The sequence below is a fragment of the Clytia hemisphaerica genome, unplaced genomic scaffold (assembly GCF_902728285.1).
Source record: "Clytia hemisphaerica strain Z4C2 unplaced genomic scaffold, Clytia hemisphaerica genome assembly, whole genome shotgun sequence".
Lineage (NCBI taxonomy): Eukaryota > Metazoa > Cnidaria > Hydrozoa > Leptothecata > Clytiidae > Clytia > Clytia hemisphaerica.
In genome coordinates this window covers 671316-686206 of record NW_027104207.1, presented here as the reverse complement: position 1 = coordinate 686206, position 14891 = coordinate 671316, and the positions used below count along the sequence as shown (strand labels likewise).

At 34.4% G+C, this 14891-nt stretch overlaps 2 protein-coding genes across 2 annotated transcripts in view; one reads left to right on the top strand and one right to left on the bottom strand.

Annotated features, from left to right (window-relative positions):
• LOC136815453 (N-alpha-acetyltransferase 50-like) overlaps window positions 1-14891 on the bottom strand; it is a 431221-nt gene that overhangs the window by 41181 nt on the left and 375149 nt on the right. The window lies entirely within an intron of this gene.
• Window positions 4290-14134, top strand: LOC136815398 (uncharacterized). The gene is made up of 6 exons (XM_067071838.1): window positions 4290-4462; window positions 6131-7590; window positions 8186-8501; window positions 9103-9342; window positions 12382-12538; window positions 13866-14134. Exons 2-6 carry the CDS (start codon window positions 6146-6148, stop codon window positions 14024-14026), a joined length of 2319 nt encoding a protein of 772 aa, XP_066927939.1. The 5' UTR covers window positions 4290-4462; window positions 6131-6145; the 3' UTR covers window positions 14027-14134.

Below are 14891 nucleotides of genomic sequence, written 5' to 3'. Positions count from 1 at the left end.
GCAATTTTCTCAATTTTCTTAGGACTATGTTTCCCCGTTCTTGTTGATAATGCTACTACTTGACTACTTGAGAACAGATCCATATTTCTAGGTGAAGATTAGCGTAGATTTTCGAAAAGGGAACAGATAGGTATTTCTAGGAAAGAATTTTCACAAATTTTGTGCAACAGGTAGAAATTTCAAGCCTCGAATATAGGCAGGGGAACAGATGTTTAAAAAAAGTTCCCCGGTGGCTGCTTTCGAGGCAAGTAAGATATCATTCGAAGGAGAAGTATAAATTTCCCCAGAGGATACACGTTTCCTATAGTTTCCCTTGCTTTTTTCAGTTTTTTTCACGCAAGGTAAACTAACAAAATATCCATCGAGATGTCCATGGCATGTTTAAGAATGATTTTCTTTTCATCCCCTTTCATTCAGATCAATGATGAATATTAGATGAGCTTTTGAGCATCGAGATGGCTGAAGCGTTGTATTTTCAATTTCTTAATCACGTTTTTATCTCTAATCACGCACAGAAACATTTCAAATCACGTAATCACGCTAGAAAAAATTCTTTATCACGTCATCACGCAAGCCGCTGTGGGGGCCTCATCTAGTTAAATAAATAGACAATAAGAATGATAAAAATCAAAACTTACAAACGTTCGCACTTTTGCACTTGACAATATACGAAAAGTAAAGTTGACTGTGTTCTTTGGTTTTGGTTTGCTTTGTATCAATGACTTGGATATGGTCAATAACTTGCCTCTTTTCCTTGTTGCAACACGTGGCAATATACATTTGCCTAACATACCTTTTACTCGGTCTCACATGAATTTGATATTGCTGCTCTGCTCTTTCACAATATTTTCATATCAGCTATTTAAATCTTTTCCAATAATTAGTTTGGGAATAATTTTGTATAGCATTAATGTAAAAGAAGTCCCAAAGGTAAAGAAAAATAAGGGTGCTTTTTCACTGAGACTGTCTGGCGAAAATCGATTAGCTGAAACAAAGAAAATTGATAGGAAAACATTACTGACTCCCAAACCAGTTGTCAAAGCGCTTACGACCCTTTGAATTTGGAGTTAATTGCAGCATGGTTGACAAAATTTAATTGAAAGTAATTATAAGTCAGTCGCTTTATTTAAACAGTTCTCCAAAGTGGAGGCACTTCTTTCATGCATGAAGGTAATAAAGATATAGATGGAGAGAAAACGTCTCGGTAATGACCTAAATGGTCGTTGAAATCTTTTATAAATCTATTCAAAGCGGCTTTTCTTTGATGTACCATCATTGGAAGCAAAAAACATCAATTTATAACTTTATAAGAACAGAAAGAGACTGTTTGGTTGATTTTGAAAAACTTAATTTTGCCGAAAATCCTTGTTAAAATGCGATTCGAAATAGTTTCAACTGATGTAAGACTAAAAGAGTATATTAATTTCATAGGGACACATTTCCGATGATAAATCAGAATAGAACAAAAGGCATTGACTCTCCATCTATCTTTATTACCTTCATGTTTCATGTAAGAGCCAAACCATTTCACTGCTGATAAATTTTGATGCTCTGAATGCTATTTTATTGAAAACAATCTATTTTCGGTGTATATTTGGTTTAATTGGTCATTAAGCCAAGAGAGCTACTACTCCTCTCTTGGAGGACAAAAGGTTTAATGACCAATTTTCGACGTTAAATCTGGAATTTTAATATGAAGCGATCAAAATCTGATGTTAAGCATGAATCTTCATTGTATATTTTTTACAACCCTTAGAAATTTATGAATAGGACCGTATGATGAGAACCACTTATCTATCTAGTGTAGTGAAAAAGCACCCAAGAAAGTTTCAGTAAGTAGTAATGAGTTGATATGGGATTTCAATTCTGATTACTCTTCTTTTGTCAGTTTTGTTAAGCCGTCAGTGGAAAAACACCCTTTGTTATTATCGATAAGAAGTCTCAGGGAATCCTCCTTTTGGGAGATTTTGTAACAAAAGGGAATCTCTCTGTGAAACATTGATTTATGATCGTTACACGCTTTTATAAGAATACACTTAATAAGAATATAGATGTTGATTATTGATATGGATGGTAATGATATCACCATCATGGAATTTTGCAACGAACATAAGAATGCCATTTTTATTTCCGAGCAATATAATCACAGGTTCTACAAAAATGCTAAATTTTTGCTTGATGTATGTATTACATGCTAGGATTTTGTCTGTGTTTGGATCCTAACCTAAGAATACCGTAATAGTCAAGGAGTAAATCACTAGGAAAAAGCTGTATGAAACTTTTTGACTTTTTGAATTTTCATTTGACTTTTTACTTGACTTTTTTTTGACTTTTAGAATTTTTCAAACTTTCATTTTGACTTTTTCCCGACAAAAACACCCATCGTCCCTAAGCGCTCAAAATTATCCACCTAAATCTTTCCAAAAGCAACCACCACCCATAATTTATTCGAGTATTTCAATTCGGGAGAGGTTTATAGACTTCTAGGCTATATTCTGAAATATAGCCCTATTGGGCTATTTTTGAACTTTTGGATCCTTAGATCCTAAGACGGAAGATATGATTCTGTCATACGAATCAGTTTGCCAAGAGGAGTTGAAATACACACGACCTGTCATTATTTTGGGACCACTCAAAGACAGACTGAATGATGATCTAATTCAAGAATTTCCTAATGAGTTTGGCAGTTGTGTTCCCCGTAAGTGGTTCGTTTCTATGTCAAAATAGTGCTGACGTAAACTCCATCCCTTTTAAATAAGGCTTTTTATTACATTACAGCTTTTTTATGTTATCTGTTAAAGATCTCATCCTAAGATGCACATGGTCGTCTTTTAGTCTTTTAGTTTAAAAAAACTAAAACTCTACCCTTCCAACTTAATTTAGAGCGATTCCAAATCGTTTTTGGTTATAAGATTTCGTAGGAATTTCCCTTTTTCTCAAATATTACGACCATGATTGTAGTTAATATATTTTATTTTTTTGTAACAAAGAAACACGTCTGTGGTTACTTGCGAACGGTTGCTTTTCTCTGCGTTGGTTGCGCTCTAAATAGAATTGCTATTCGCCGTCGCAGGTTGGAATATGATTTCGGCATGTCATTTTCACGGTACTAATCCCGCGTTCCTGTGTCGAAAGAAGAAACTTAAATTAAAGAGTCATTAAAGTTCCTGTGTCCAAGGAAAGGCAGACGCTTGCTAGTCTATGTCTAGCTCACACGAAAAGGAACCCACGAAAATTTGTAGAAAAATTTCTGTCAGATGAAAAGGTAAAGAAAATCCCGTTCACGTGAATTCTGGCTGGTACTCACGTGATTTTTGCTGGTGTTCACGTGTTTTTGTTTATTTTTTAATGTAAACTTAAAACACACAACTTATAACTGAATAGAACGAATTCAATACAAGGATGGTGGTGTAACTTGTGAATTTCGCCTAACCATTTTTAGGCCAAGGTAGTAAAAAATGAATCAGTTACTTTGAAACGAGTTCACTTTTATCAAAGGCATTTTCCAAACCTCCTCTTTAAAGGGATAATCGGATGGTTTGACGAGATATTTGGCATGTGGGTTCCTTCTGTTTACAAAACCTCAAAATATTTTTGCCTAACTTTCTTCCTAATTCGAAATATATTCATGATATTCATGACGTAATGTTTTCTACGGAAAGACCCCGGTTTTTGCCAGTAGCGGCAAGTTTTATACAACTTTTGTCTAGTTTAAATTTGCCATTACTGGCTAAAACCGAGTTATTTCCGTAGAAAACATTACGTCGTGAATATCATGAATTAGGTACAAGTTTTTTACCTTTACTAAGAATCACAACGAAAAAACCGTGTAAGAACACGGTTGGCCAATACAGGCAAAATATCTCAAACCATCTGATTATCCCTTTAATCAAGAAGACAGCCATCGTTTTTCACATCTAATTACCATTTCCTTGAAAAAAAATTGTTGAAATAGTTACAACGATACTACTGACAACGAAAAAACTTTCAATATAGTATCTGAGATGGAGCACGCCTTTGCACTAACAGAAAACTATATCATTTTAAAATGCGCTCCCTCACAGAGTGGTGATTTCGCTAAATCCTTCACTGCTAGATTACTTAATATTCTTGAATGAAACATTATTTTTGGTACCTGTTATGATATGTTGAAATTGTTATGGTACTTCTTTCCAAAAAAAAATTAACACCTTGTATGAAAAATATTTGATTTGTTTCAGTCTCATCGAAAGTTTTTGAATTGTTTTATACAAAAATTATTGTTACAATCGGAAACACCAAACCAAAGACTGAATCAGTAGTTAAGGATACCTCTTCGTAGCTATTATCACCTGCAGATAGTAAAAGTTGGCAAAACTTTGAGGCTATGACAGCTAAGCATTACTAACCTAATTTCATAGCATCACAGCTACTCGCAGCTTCGATTTTGGTCATCATAATAAAGAAGATATTATAGACACAGGTAAGAATATGATTGATTATTATTTAAGTCAATTTACATTAAGAAATGGCACGGAGAAAGCGGTCATTTAGCTAGGTAACGGGTAAAATCAAATACATTTTTGCGAAACTGTCCCTCTAAGACATCCCTGTCTCACATCCCAGGTGGAACTTTTTCCTCAGTGAACTAGTGAACTCTTAATAGGAATAGAAATTCTATTCTTCCAAGATTAAAAAATCCAGTGGGGATGGTTTTAGAGTGCTATTTTTAAACATTAAATTTTCAGTGGGGATGAAATGAAAGTCAATTTTCCAGTGGAGTTGGTGTCTCAGTGGGTCTGTGGACGCAAATTTGTCTCGACTTCTACAAAGACACTGAAAATTAAATGTGTTAGTTCTAATACAGAGTATGGAGGAAGAAATATGACACAAATTATTTCATATCTTGCTAACTAAAACAGGTGAATAAAACAGAAGAATAACTACTTTGCTAACGTTTTGATGCGTAAAAATAAGATTAGGAAATATTAGCATGCGAAATTGATTGTGTTAATTAGTAAATAAACATGAAAATCCTAAAGTACTAAAAAAGGATTTTTTTGAGTCAAAAATAATTTTTTCACTATCAAGTAAACTTGAAAATATTAAGGTGACTCCGTCGTTTAAAGATGGTGAAATTATGAAATTATTAGTTCTTCACACTAAAGCACTAAAGAAGAAATTTTACATTTTCATATATTTTGAGTCAAAGAAGCCGTAAGAATGTTTTGGAATAGTCTTAGAAAGGTAATTTTTAAGATTTACCTTCCAAGATAAATGTAAATGTTAAGCATTACAGTAGAGTCTCTATAACTCGAACCTTTATAATTCGAATGTATCCTTAACTCGAAAAGGTTTTCTACAACCCCTTCTCACAGACCCGTTGGGATTTTATCAGCCAGCGGTGGGTAAAAATAACGGCCCGAAGCTCGATGGGTTTGAATCTTCCCAATGCTTTATATACCTTACTCCATAACTCGATTCCGTGCAGGTCTAAGTCGGAGAATCTACTTTACTACCAGAATATCCCGAAAGAATTACAGATTATAAATCTCTTATCTCTTATAAATGAAAATTTGAATTTCTGATATATGATTCGAAAAAGACTGGCATTCTTTAGAAAACTTCAAAGTATTATCGATGTGGGTGAGAGTACTTTTCCAGAAGGGAACAAATTTCAAGGTATTTTATTCACGTGGACCCTTATTTTGAATACTTATTCCAGTGAGTTTGGATTTTAAGTGTGTTGTGATACAGGTAAAAATCTTCGTTTAACTGTACATCAAACAGTCAATTTTCTGTCCGGAACGAAAGTAGAGTAAAGGATTGTATACTTTTTGATGTTTATTCTACAGTGGTTCTTCTCATACTGAACTAAATTCACAATATTCTCGCTCTGTTTATATATCACTGGCGGATTTAAGACAATAGAGCAAGTACGTCGGAAACATGCGACGCTTGTTAATTGACAATGAAAGAAATTACAATCAAAAATCTCTTCTTCTCACAAGTTCGACAAAGTCTAAAACTGCCTATGATATATCTACTAGTCACGTGGTCAAAACTGTCAATCATTCACAGACACCTTCTATGATGTCAGTGACGCTGTCAGAAGTGTATATAACCGATTTAATTTAATTTTTTATCTCAGGCCACCATTGCCAGGATGTTGAAGAAGATTGTTTCAATCCATACATTCTCAATATCAAGTATTGTGAAATCGCTTGGCCTGCTTTTTATCTTCGTTTGTGCTTCAGTGTTCCTTAATGTTGATTTCCTAAAGACAGTATATTCCAATGTTGATTCTCCGACCGCTCCGTCAAAGCTAAGTACTAATATACAAAAAGAGCTGATTCAGCATTTATCTTTATCGAAGAAATTATCAGCCCGTTATGAATCTTTGATAAAGAGACTTGACAATGATGTTTCGAAATTACAAAAGATTTTTGGGAATAGAGATTCGAATGGTTCAGATTTTAATGGTAATACTGCGGCTGTGAAAGAATTAGATGCACTGATTGATGAAACTGAAAACGATCACAAGAATCGGAGAAACACTTTAATTACTAAATTAATTCAATCTACCAACAAACCAGCTCAAACTTTAACTCATGATCCAGCTACATCAACTATTACTATTCATAACACTACAAAATTCATCAAAAGCCCAGCTATTTTGAACAAGAATGGACAAAGAATCACTGATATCATACCTGGAGCAATAGTCGATTCTTGGATAGACTTTTGTATGTTTTTAGAAGTTTCAGAATTTATTTGGCATCCAATGCTGCCAGAGATTCCATTCAAAACAAATACCACAAGTCAACTTCATGGTAAGGAAGGAATCACAGATAATCTTTATCGCCGAATATATGCCTATATGCACGTGCCTGAAGATGGCTCTTACGACTTCAAATTAGGGTCGAGAGATGGTGCCGAGGTCCTGATTCATGATACAAAAAGGTCAATTTCGGAGCTAGACGATATTCAATTATCCTATGATAGATCACGAGAGACTGTATATTTAAAAATTGATGCTGAAGTTATTGGTAAGTTGGATCCAGAACAAAGCAAAATTTCTACAGAAAAGTTGTACGAAATTGAATCTAAAGACATAAAGATGTTTAAAAATCGTGTATATTTTATTGAGATTTTACAAGGTGGTAAGATGTTTGTCAAGTATAGCTTTCAGATGAAGAAATCTGGGTTAGCTGACGAATCGTATACAGTTGTTGCAGCTCCAAACGTGTTTCATACAAAGTTAATGTCTTCCGAAAATACACCGTCTCTTATAAAACAAAAATATAATCCACAAAAAATTCCATTTAAAGTATCAGAAAAACCAAGACTTGAATTTTATAAACATGAAGTATTACGAAGCAATGAATTAATAGAAAAAACAAATCTAAGTTGCAGTCTACCTGTTCAAAAACAATATATTGATACTCCAGATTTATATTGGGCTTACTATAAAGTGTTGGAACCTATTCAAACATATCCACCGGAATTCTTTGATCAAGAAACTTCTGGTCATAAAACAACATTGACAAAAGAAGAAGGTGAACAAGTGGCGAATATGACTTTCAAGAAATTATCAAGCTTACATGGAAAGTAAGTTGCAATTTTATACACACCTCTCATCTCCAGTAGCGTAGCCAAGTGGGGCGCAAAATCTGCTCTCCTACACAAATTTTACGCCCCTCTTGGCTACGCTACTGATCTCAGTCAACCTTCGAGTTAGTGAGATAAGTGACAAGAGTTCAGGGATATAACCACAGTCAGTTAATCTTTTTCATCTCCAGGTAGGGTCACGAATAAAATAAAGGAAAAAATCTTCCCCCTGTTGTAAACAAAACTGTTTTTTGGTAAATGTTGAGAAAAACAATAATATTTTTAGAGAATTAAATTTTTAGTTTCGTTGATGTTCCTCTTAACACAAATTTTGGTAAATAATTTTACAAACAAGTCTAACGTAGGGTCTATTTCTCGTACACCCTCGGGTAAAATCCAATTGGTGAACCCAAATCCAATGATTCCACGGCGTCCCACGGGGGTTACACAGTGGTGTAAAATTCATTGACATCACGTCCTTCAGCCGAAACGTACGTGGTCAGTATGTAAAAGTATTCTTAAAATCACTCCTTTTGGAGCCCATATATACGTATGAGTGTGTTTAAGCCAAAAATATATTTACTTTTCTTTTTAGTGATCTGGAGCTTGTAAATGTTGTGCATATTCAAAAGAATCTAAACAAGGATCTTCACCGTTTACCAAATAACCGGACATACTTTTTCGCCGAATTGGATGTCCGCAAAAAATCTGATCCATTAAAAAAGGTTTACAGGGCGTCTCATTTCTTACAACCTACCGACGAAGGCGACATATGTTTTATGAAAGAATGGAACACTTGGCGTGAGGGCGTTACCATAAATTTATTGACGCCCATCAAAAATCAATTTCGCTGGATCAAATTCTTAGTCAGAATGTTGGAAGAAACTATTTCAAAAGCTCATGAAAAAAATGTAAGTTAAAAACAGCTACATTTTTGATGAAATAAAAAGCGATAGTATCTGTGACCCGGTAGAATCCTTTAGCTAAATGGGAATAAAATGGAAGATGTCAATCCGTGTTGTTCATGGCTTAGAAAATCAGTTATTCCATTGGGGATGAGAATTTAGTTTTTTTGATGGGGATGTTAGATGGAGATGTGACGGATGATTGTAAACGCATTTTGTTGTCTAGCCTATGATACTAGTTAATATAAGTTAGAAATTCTGGGTAAGTCTTTTTCGGAATTCTAAGTACGGGCGAAGATTAAGTGATTTCAGCCGTTCAACTTTATTTCGTTTGGTTTTTTGATTTTGAAGGGATCTAGTGGCTTCCGGGCTGTATCATCAGCGTTATCAAAGCTTGAGCTTGTGTACCCCAGAAATCCTAAGGTCTTAAGACGGGAGTCTACTTTTCAAATCAAGTCAATGCACTTAAAAATCATTTGTGTGTTTTTTTTAATTTTTCTTGGAATTCCCCTTTTTAACATAAATATTAAGACTTTGATTGTAGGACCATGGAAAGAATCTTTGGGTTAATTTGGCATTTTCATCTGGTTATTCCATTCCTTTTCAGGTGAACTTAATACTGGTTGATTACAACAGTACTGACGGGGACTACGAATCCATTCTCAAGAAGAGTAAATTGAATTACACCTATCTCAATCCAGTCAAGACGGAACAGCAACAGATGAAATTCAGTAAAGTCAGAGCGTTGAATTATGGGATCAAAAGTGTGAAAGATTCAAATAGTATTATATTTGTTCTGGACCTTCATTTGATATTACCTTCAAATATGTTTGATCGGATAAGAAAAGTAAGTTTTTTGACCCACTACAATATCGGTCAAAATATATGGAGTTTTCGTCAATTCCTCGTTTTCAGAAGTTCGGGCGAGAAAGTGACTTTCAGGCTATTTGTTAGATTTAATCGAATATTTCAATTTGGGTTAAAACTCTACCCTTCAAAGTTAAAGCGATCGATTGTGGCTATAAGATTTCGTGGGAATTTCCATTTCCATGTTATGACCGGTATTGTACCCACTAGTCCATATTAGTTACCAAAACGAACATCAGTTTTTTCAGATGCCTCCTATAGGTAATTTTGGTTTCCAAAAATTCTCATCTCTCAATATTTATTTCAATCTTCAGTTTAGGCTGCTTGCATCCTCTAATGGAATACGATTGAATCTTGTATAGTTCTGCGATTCTTCAATTGGAAATTTTAAAATTAGAGTTTCGTTGCTTTTATAAAGAATAAACCAGCCGAGGCTGGAAGGTCAGCCAATAGAGCTTAGCTAGATAGATTTAATAAGTGGGTTAACAGATGTTAGAGATGTACTGAAACAGAGTAGACTAAAAATGTTGAATACACGCTTTTTCTTTTATAAGAATAAGAATATCAGTGTGAGATTTCGAGTTTAAAACAATAGGCCTATTGTTTAGAACAATAGAAAAATAAGAATAATGCTTACCCTCAACCAAAGTACACTATTCTTATAAAAAAAAAGCGTGTAATGTACAAAATGTGAAACATTTGATAACAAGCCTGAGAGCTCCTTCACACCTCCCCCCCCCACGAGAAACTCAAAGTATACTTCTCTTTAGCATTGTAGCACTGTTTTTATGACATCAAACAATTAAGCTATAGTCGGGGCTATAGTTCATTACTATAAAATAAAAGAGAAACGTAGTGTAATTAAACTTTTTGTTAATTTCATTCCAGTCAGTTATGATACATTTTTTCTGTTCGATGTAGACAATATCCATATCTGACCAAAGTGTTATACTAGAAATAAATAAAGAAAATTGCCAAAACGTTAGAAACTGTACTTTTTGTTTTACTTGATAAAACTCCAATTTCACTTTAAACTAACAAGCTACAAATTTTAAGTCACAAAGCGCAAACTCCAGAAAAACACAATTTGCATCAAAAACTTTACAAAACGTAGTTCATATTTATAACATTTCAACAGGAACTGTATTTTGGTAGACTTGGTCAAATTACAGAAAGAAACCATTTATCAGTTGTCTGCAAGGGCAATGAGGTACGTAAAAACTGACTGCTATTCAGTCAAAGCCAAAATTTGGCAAGGTCAGAAAAACATAATTTGCATCCAGTCTGCGTAAATAAATTTTGTAGTTTAGTCGCAAATGATAATCGAAAGCAAAACTTAAAATTCATAACTATGCGGGGAAGCTTATTTTTCCCCCGTTTTGCTTTAAACTCCCTTTTGATTGGTCTATGAATTTGGGCGATCGCCTTACCGCCTTAGCGGAATAAACACACAACCATAATAAATAAATTCAATAAGGCAGCGAAGTAGCAATTAATTTCAACTGGGAGTCCTCTCTTCTGTGCCAAGCACTGGCAGTGTTTTTTAAACTTTAAAACAATGTTAAATGAAGACCAGATGGATCTGTTGTTGTGTAACTTGGCGATATAATTCATTAAATTCTAGAAACCATTTTTCATAACTTTCTGCAGTCCGCTTTCTGCAAGTCTGATAAGAGATATGTATAAACTGTTATCGCCATTCATTCCATTCCATTATTCGGTCAAAACGTGCGCCAAAGTTAGGAAAGGTTAGAAAAACACAATCTGCGTCTGGAACTGCATGAAAAATAGTTTGATCAATTTCAACAAGAACTGTATATATTAATATTAATATAATTGATCAAATTCCAAAGACCATTTGTCATAATTTTGCAAGTCCAATAATAGGAGATGTGATGTCATCATTTGGTTCCCGTCATCTGACCGACGGTCAGCAGGTAGAGTTGGAGAGTCGGAAAGCTTTTCCGCTGCTTTGTTGGATTTCCACTGTCGACCTCTGCACGCTCTGTGTTTACAAGTTTTCAAATCGAAGTAGCGAGCCACATGCTAATGGAGAGTAAACCGAAAACCAGTTTATCCACGGTTTCTCAATTTCTTAATTCGGATCAGTCCACACGACGGATTCCCTTTCAACAAGATGTAGCTGCTTCTTAAAAGAAAAATATTTTCAACCGAATGACCGAACGACCCCCACTTTTTAAAGTAGAAATGACGGGAACCAAACAATTTTTTGCGATTCGCCTTTTAGTCCAAAAAAGCACAATTGCATCCAGTCTTTATCAAATTTAGACAGTAGCTGTACTTTTGTAAACTTTATCAAATTCCAATAACATTATAACACCATCAATCCCACCTAGAGGCAAACAAGAAAAACATGTTTTTATTGCAAAAACTAATAAAAAGCAGCAGCAATAAAAAGTATCAGAAAATTCAACATAAACAAAAACTTGAGCAAACGGCTTTAAAGCTTCAAAAGATATAGAAAAAGAGTACCCTTGATGAAAATCATGTGTTTGATTTGCCGAGTTAAAAAATAAATGACAGAAATTGAAGCTTGCAACAGATTTATACTGGAAATACTTTGGTACAACACTGACTTTTATCACATCTGACTATCGCTTGAGCCGCCATCTTGAAACACCACATTATGATCTGTTAAAACAACGTACGCTAAAAGTACCCAAAAAGTTAACCCGATCGGAAGAAAGTTGAGAAATCAAAGTTAGCACATTATGATCTGTAAAAACAACGTACGCTAAAAGTACCCAAAAAGTTAACCCGATCGGAAGAAAGTTTAGAAATCAAAGTGAGATCGGAAAATCGGATTTTTTTTTGCCGTCTTATGATGATGATGGAACTGGAAAATTTTACCTATTTGAATGCTCAGCTTAGGCTGACCAATTAGCATTAACATAGTCGTTAGTGTCACGAAGTTTCGATGGTGAAATTGATCACGTGACGGAATTTTGGAACTTTTATAAATTCCTAATCTTTATGAATTTTCCTTTTTTCCATTCAGTTGACGATACAAGGACGAACAGCGTACAGTCCTGTTTTACTTAAAGAGGCTTGTGGAGAGCATCAAGAATATACAAATCTAACGGATAGTACTGAATGGCTTGATCTTGGTACCGGAATGATATCATTGTACAAGTCCGATTGGGAGGAGATAGGAGGTATGAAAAACCCAGTGTCGGTACATCGACAGGCCCAGCGAAAGTGGGGAGACTGAGGAGACTTTAGCCTCCCCACTTTAAAACAAATGAGATCTTTTTCTCGGATTCCTAGCAAATTTTATCCCATTTTGAGACTTCACACAGGCAGACTTTTGCTTTGTTGGGGTAGGCTAGCAAATAACAAAATTCTGACCAAGGAATAATTTTATTTTCATCTCTTTGATTGGCCGCGTATTACAATTGTTGACCAGTTTACGTATAAACCATTTACTATATACAATTATAGACAAAACATTTGAGACAAAGGAAATTTCCCGGTGAAAATATAAACACCACAAATGATTTTTAAGCGTCTTAAGGGCTCTGGTCATAGCGAAAAATCAATTTCAGAATTTGAATTGAAGATAAAGCCTTATGTTTTCGCTTCTTTGACATGTTTAAGAACAAACTGCTTTTGAAAAAATGAGTTTAAGTAATTACATCATGAGTAATTAAGGAATAAGTGTGACATGGACCTTAATAAAACGTCATAACGACGCTATTCATATACTTTTCACAAAAAAAGCCTAATCTACTTGGGGAAATCATTTTATTGTTTCAAACTTTTTTTAAGTTAATGACAAATAATTTCTTTATTTAGATTTTTTCGGAAAAATTTTCTATTTGGCTACATCCCAAATTATATGTAGCTGTTTTCGTATGGAAATTTAGTGGAGAAAATTGCCAAAAATGAGGTTTTTTGGAGATTTTAAAGGAAAGATACTTCCATAAAAATTATTCGAGATTGTATTTTTAGATACTAAATAGATACATCACCTGAACGAAAAAAAAATCCAAAATGTTTGATTTTTACCGAGATTAGGGCTTTGAAAGGTGAAATACTCTTCTTCGAAAAACTCTTCGTTTTCTTCTTCATTTAATTTTTTCATTTCAATTTTTCGATTTTTAAATTCTAAAAAGGTAGGTTTAAAAGGACATATAAAAAAAATTATACATTAATCATCAATCTTTTTAAAATGCAGAAATTGCCATTTAAGTTGGTGTAAAATCGAAAAATTGTCCAGAGCCCTTAAACTACAGTTGGAAAGTAGAGTTTTAACATTAGACATAAGACTTAGGATCTCAGGATTTAAAAGCTCAAATTTGCTCGAATAAGGCTTGGAATATAGCCTAGAAACCACCGAACCCCTCTAAAATCGAAATATATTCAATGAAAGAAAGGGGTGCTAAAATAGCAATTCTCGCCCAAACTTTAATTTCTGAAAAACGTTTAAATACACTTTCGACCATGATTGTAGTAACAAAACATATTTTCTCGATTGATTAGGTTTTAACGAGGAACTGTTCAAAGACAAATGGGGCGGAGAAGATTGGGAAGTAATGGATCGTATGGTGCAAAAAGGAATATACATCATTCATCAGCGGATGTCACGTTTTTATCACATACACCACAAGCGGAAAGGAATGTGGCAAAAGCGTCGCAAGTGAAACGCTTTACGAACACACACACCACAATCAATATTTTTCCATTTCGTTTTTGTAGCTTTTTGATTAATTATAGCAAAAACAATTAACAAAATTGATAGCATCACAACACGTTTCACGTAGTTTTACCGTTTCATTGTTGCAACAATACATATCTAGGAAACGGACGTTTACGAGAAGTATTTTCATTTCATAATTTTTTTTCATCTGAATTTTTTTTTCTTGATTAGAACTGGATGGCAAATTTAATAGTTTTTGTGGCTTTTGATTAAGATGTGGTTTATTGCTAGACTGTGGACAAACCTTATCGGATTTGTGCTCTGCCTTCCATATAGAATATACTATCTGCGGTTTTGTAGAGGTCTGCATGATTCATATTAGCTTTTTGTTGCCCAGAGCCACTTGCACCACTTTTTTGGTTTTACTGATGGGCCTGATACAATCGTTTTGAGGGGAAGTATACTGGTGCAAGTTTTCGTTGATCTTTTGTCAATCTCGTAACCCATTGTCGCTTGCAATACTGTTTTATTTTACTGATGAACGTGATACAATCGTAATATAAACTTCCGTGAGTGCTATCAAAATCATAAAACAACGAAACAAGGGACTGGGAATAATGGAAATAATCTATGCGATATACAGACAATAAAACACAAGGGAAGAACCGAATTTCCAGTTTTGTCACAGGCATTTCCCAAAGCGCCTTTTGTGAGCGCTATCAGCAATCATAAAGAAACGGAGCTAAAGGGGCTAATACGAGTGTTTGAATATACACCATCGTGAGAGTATCACAATGTATGAATACACACCGTGGCAGCAAATGGGGGATTTTCATTTACCGCGAATCCCGTAAAACAATAAAAGCTTG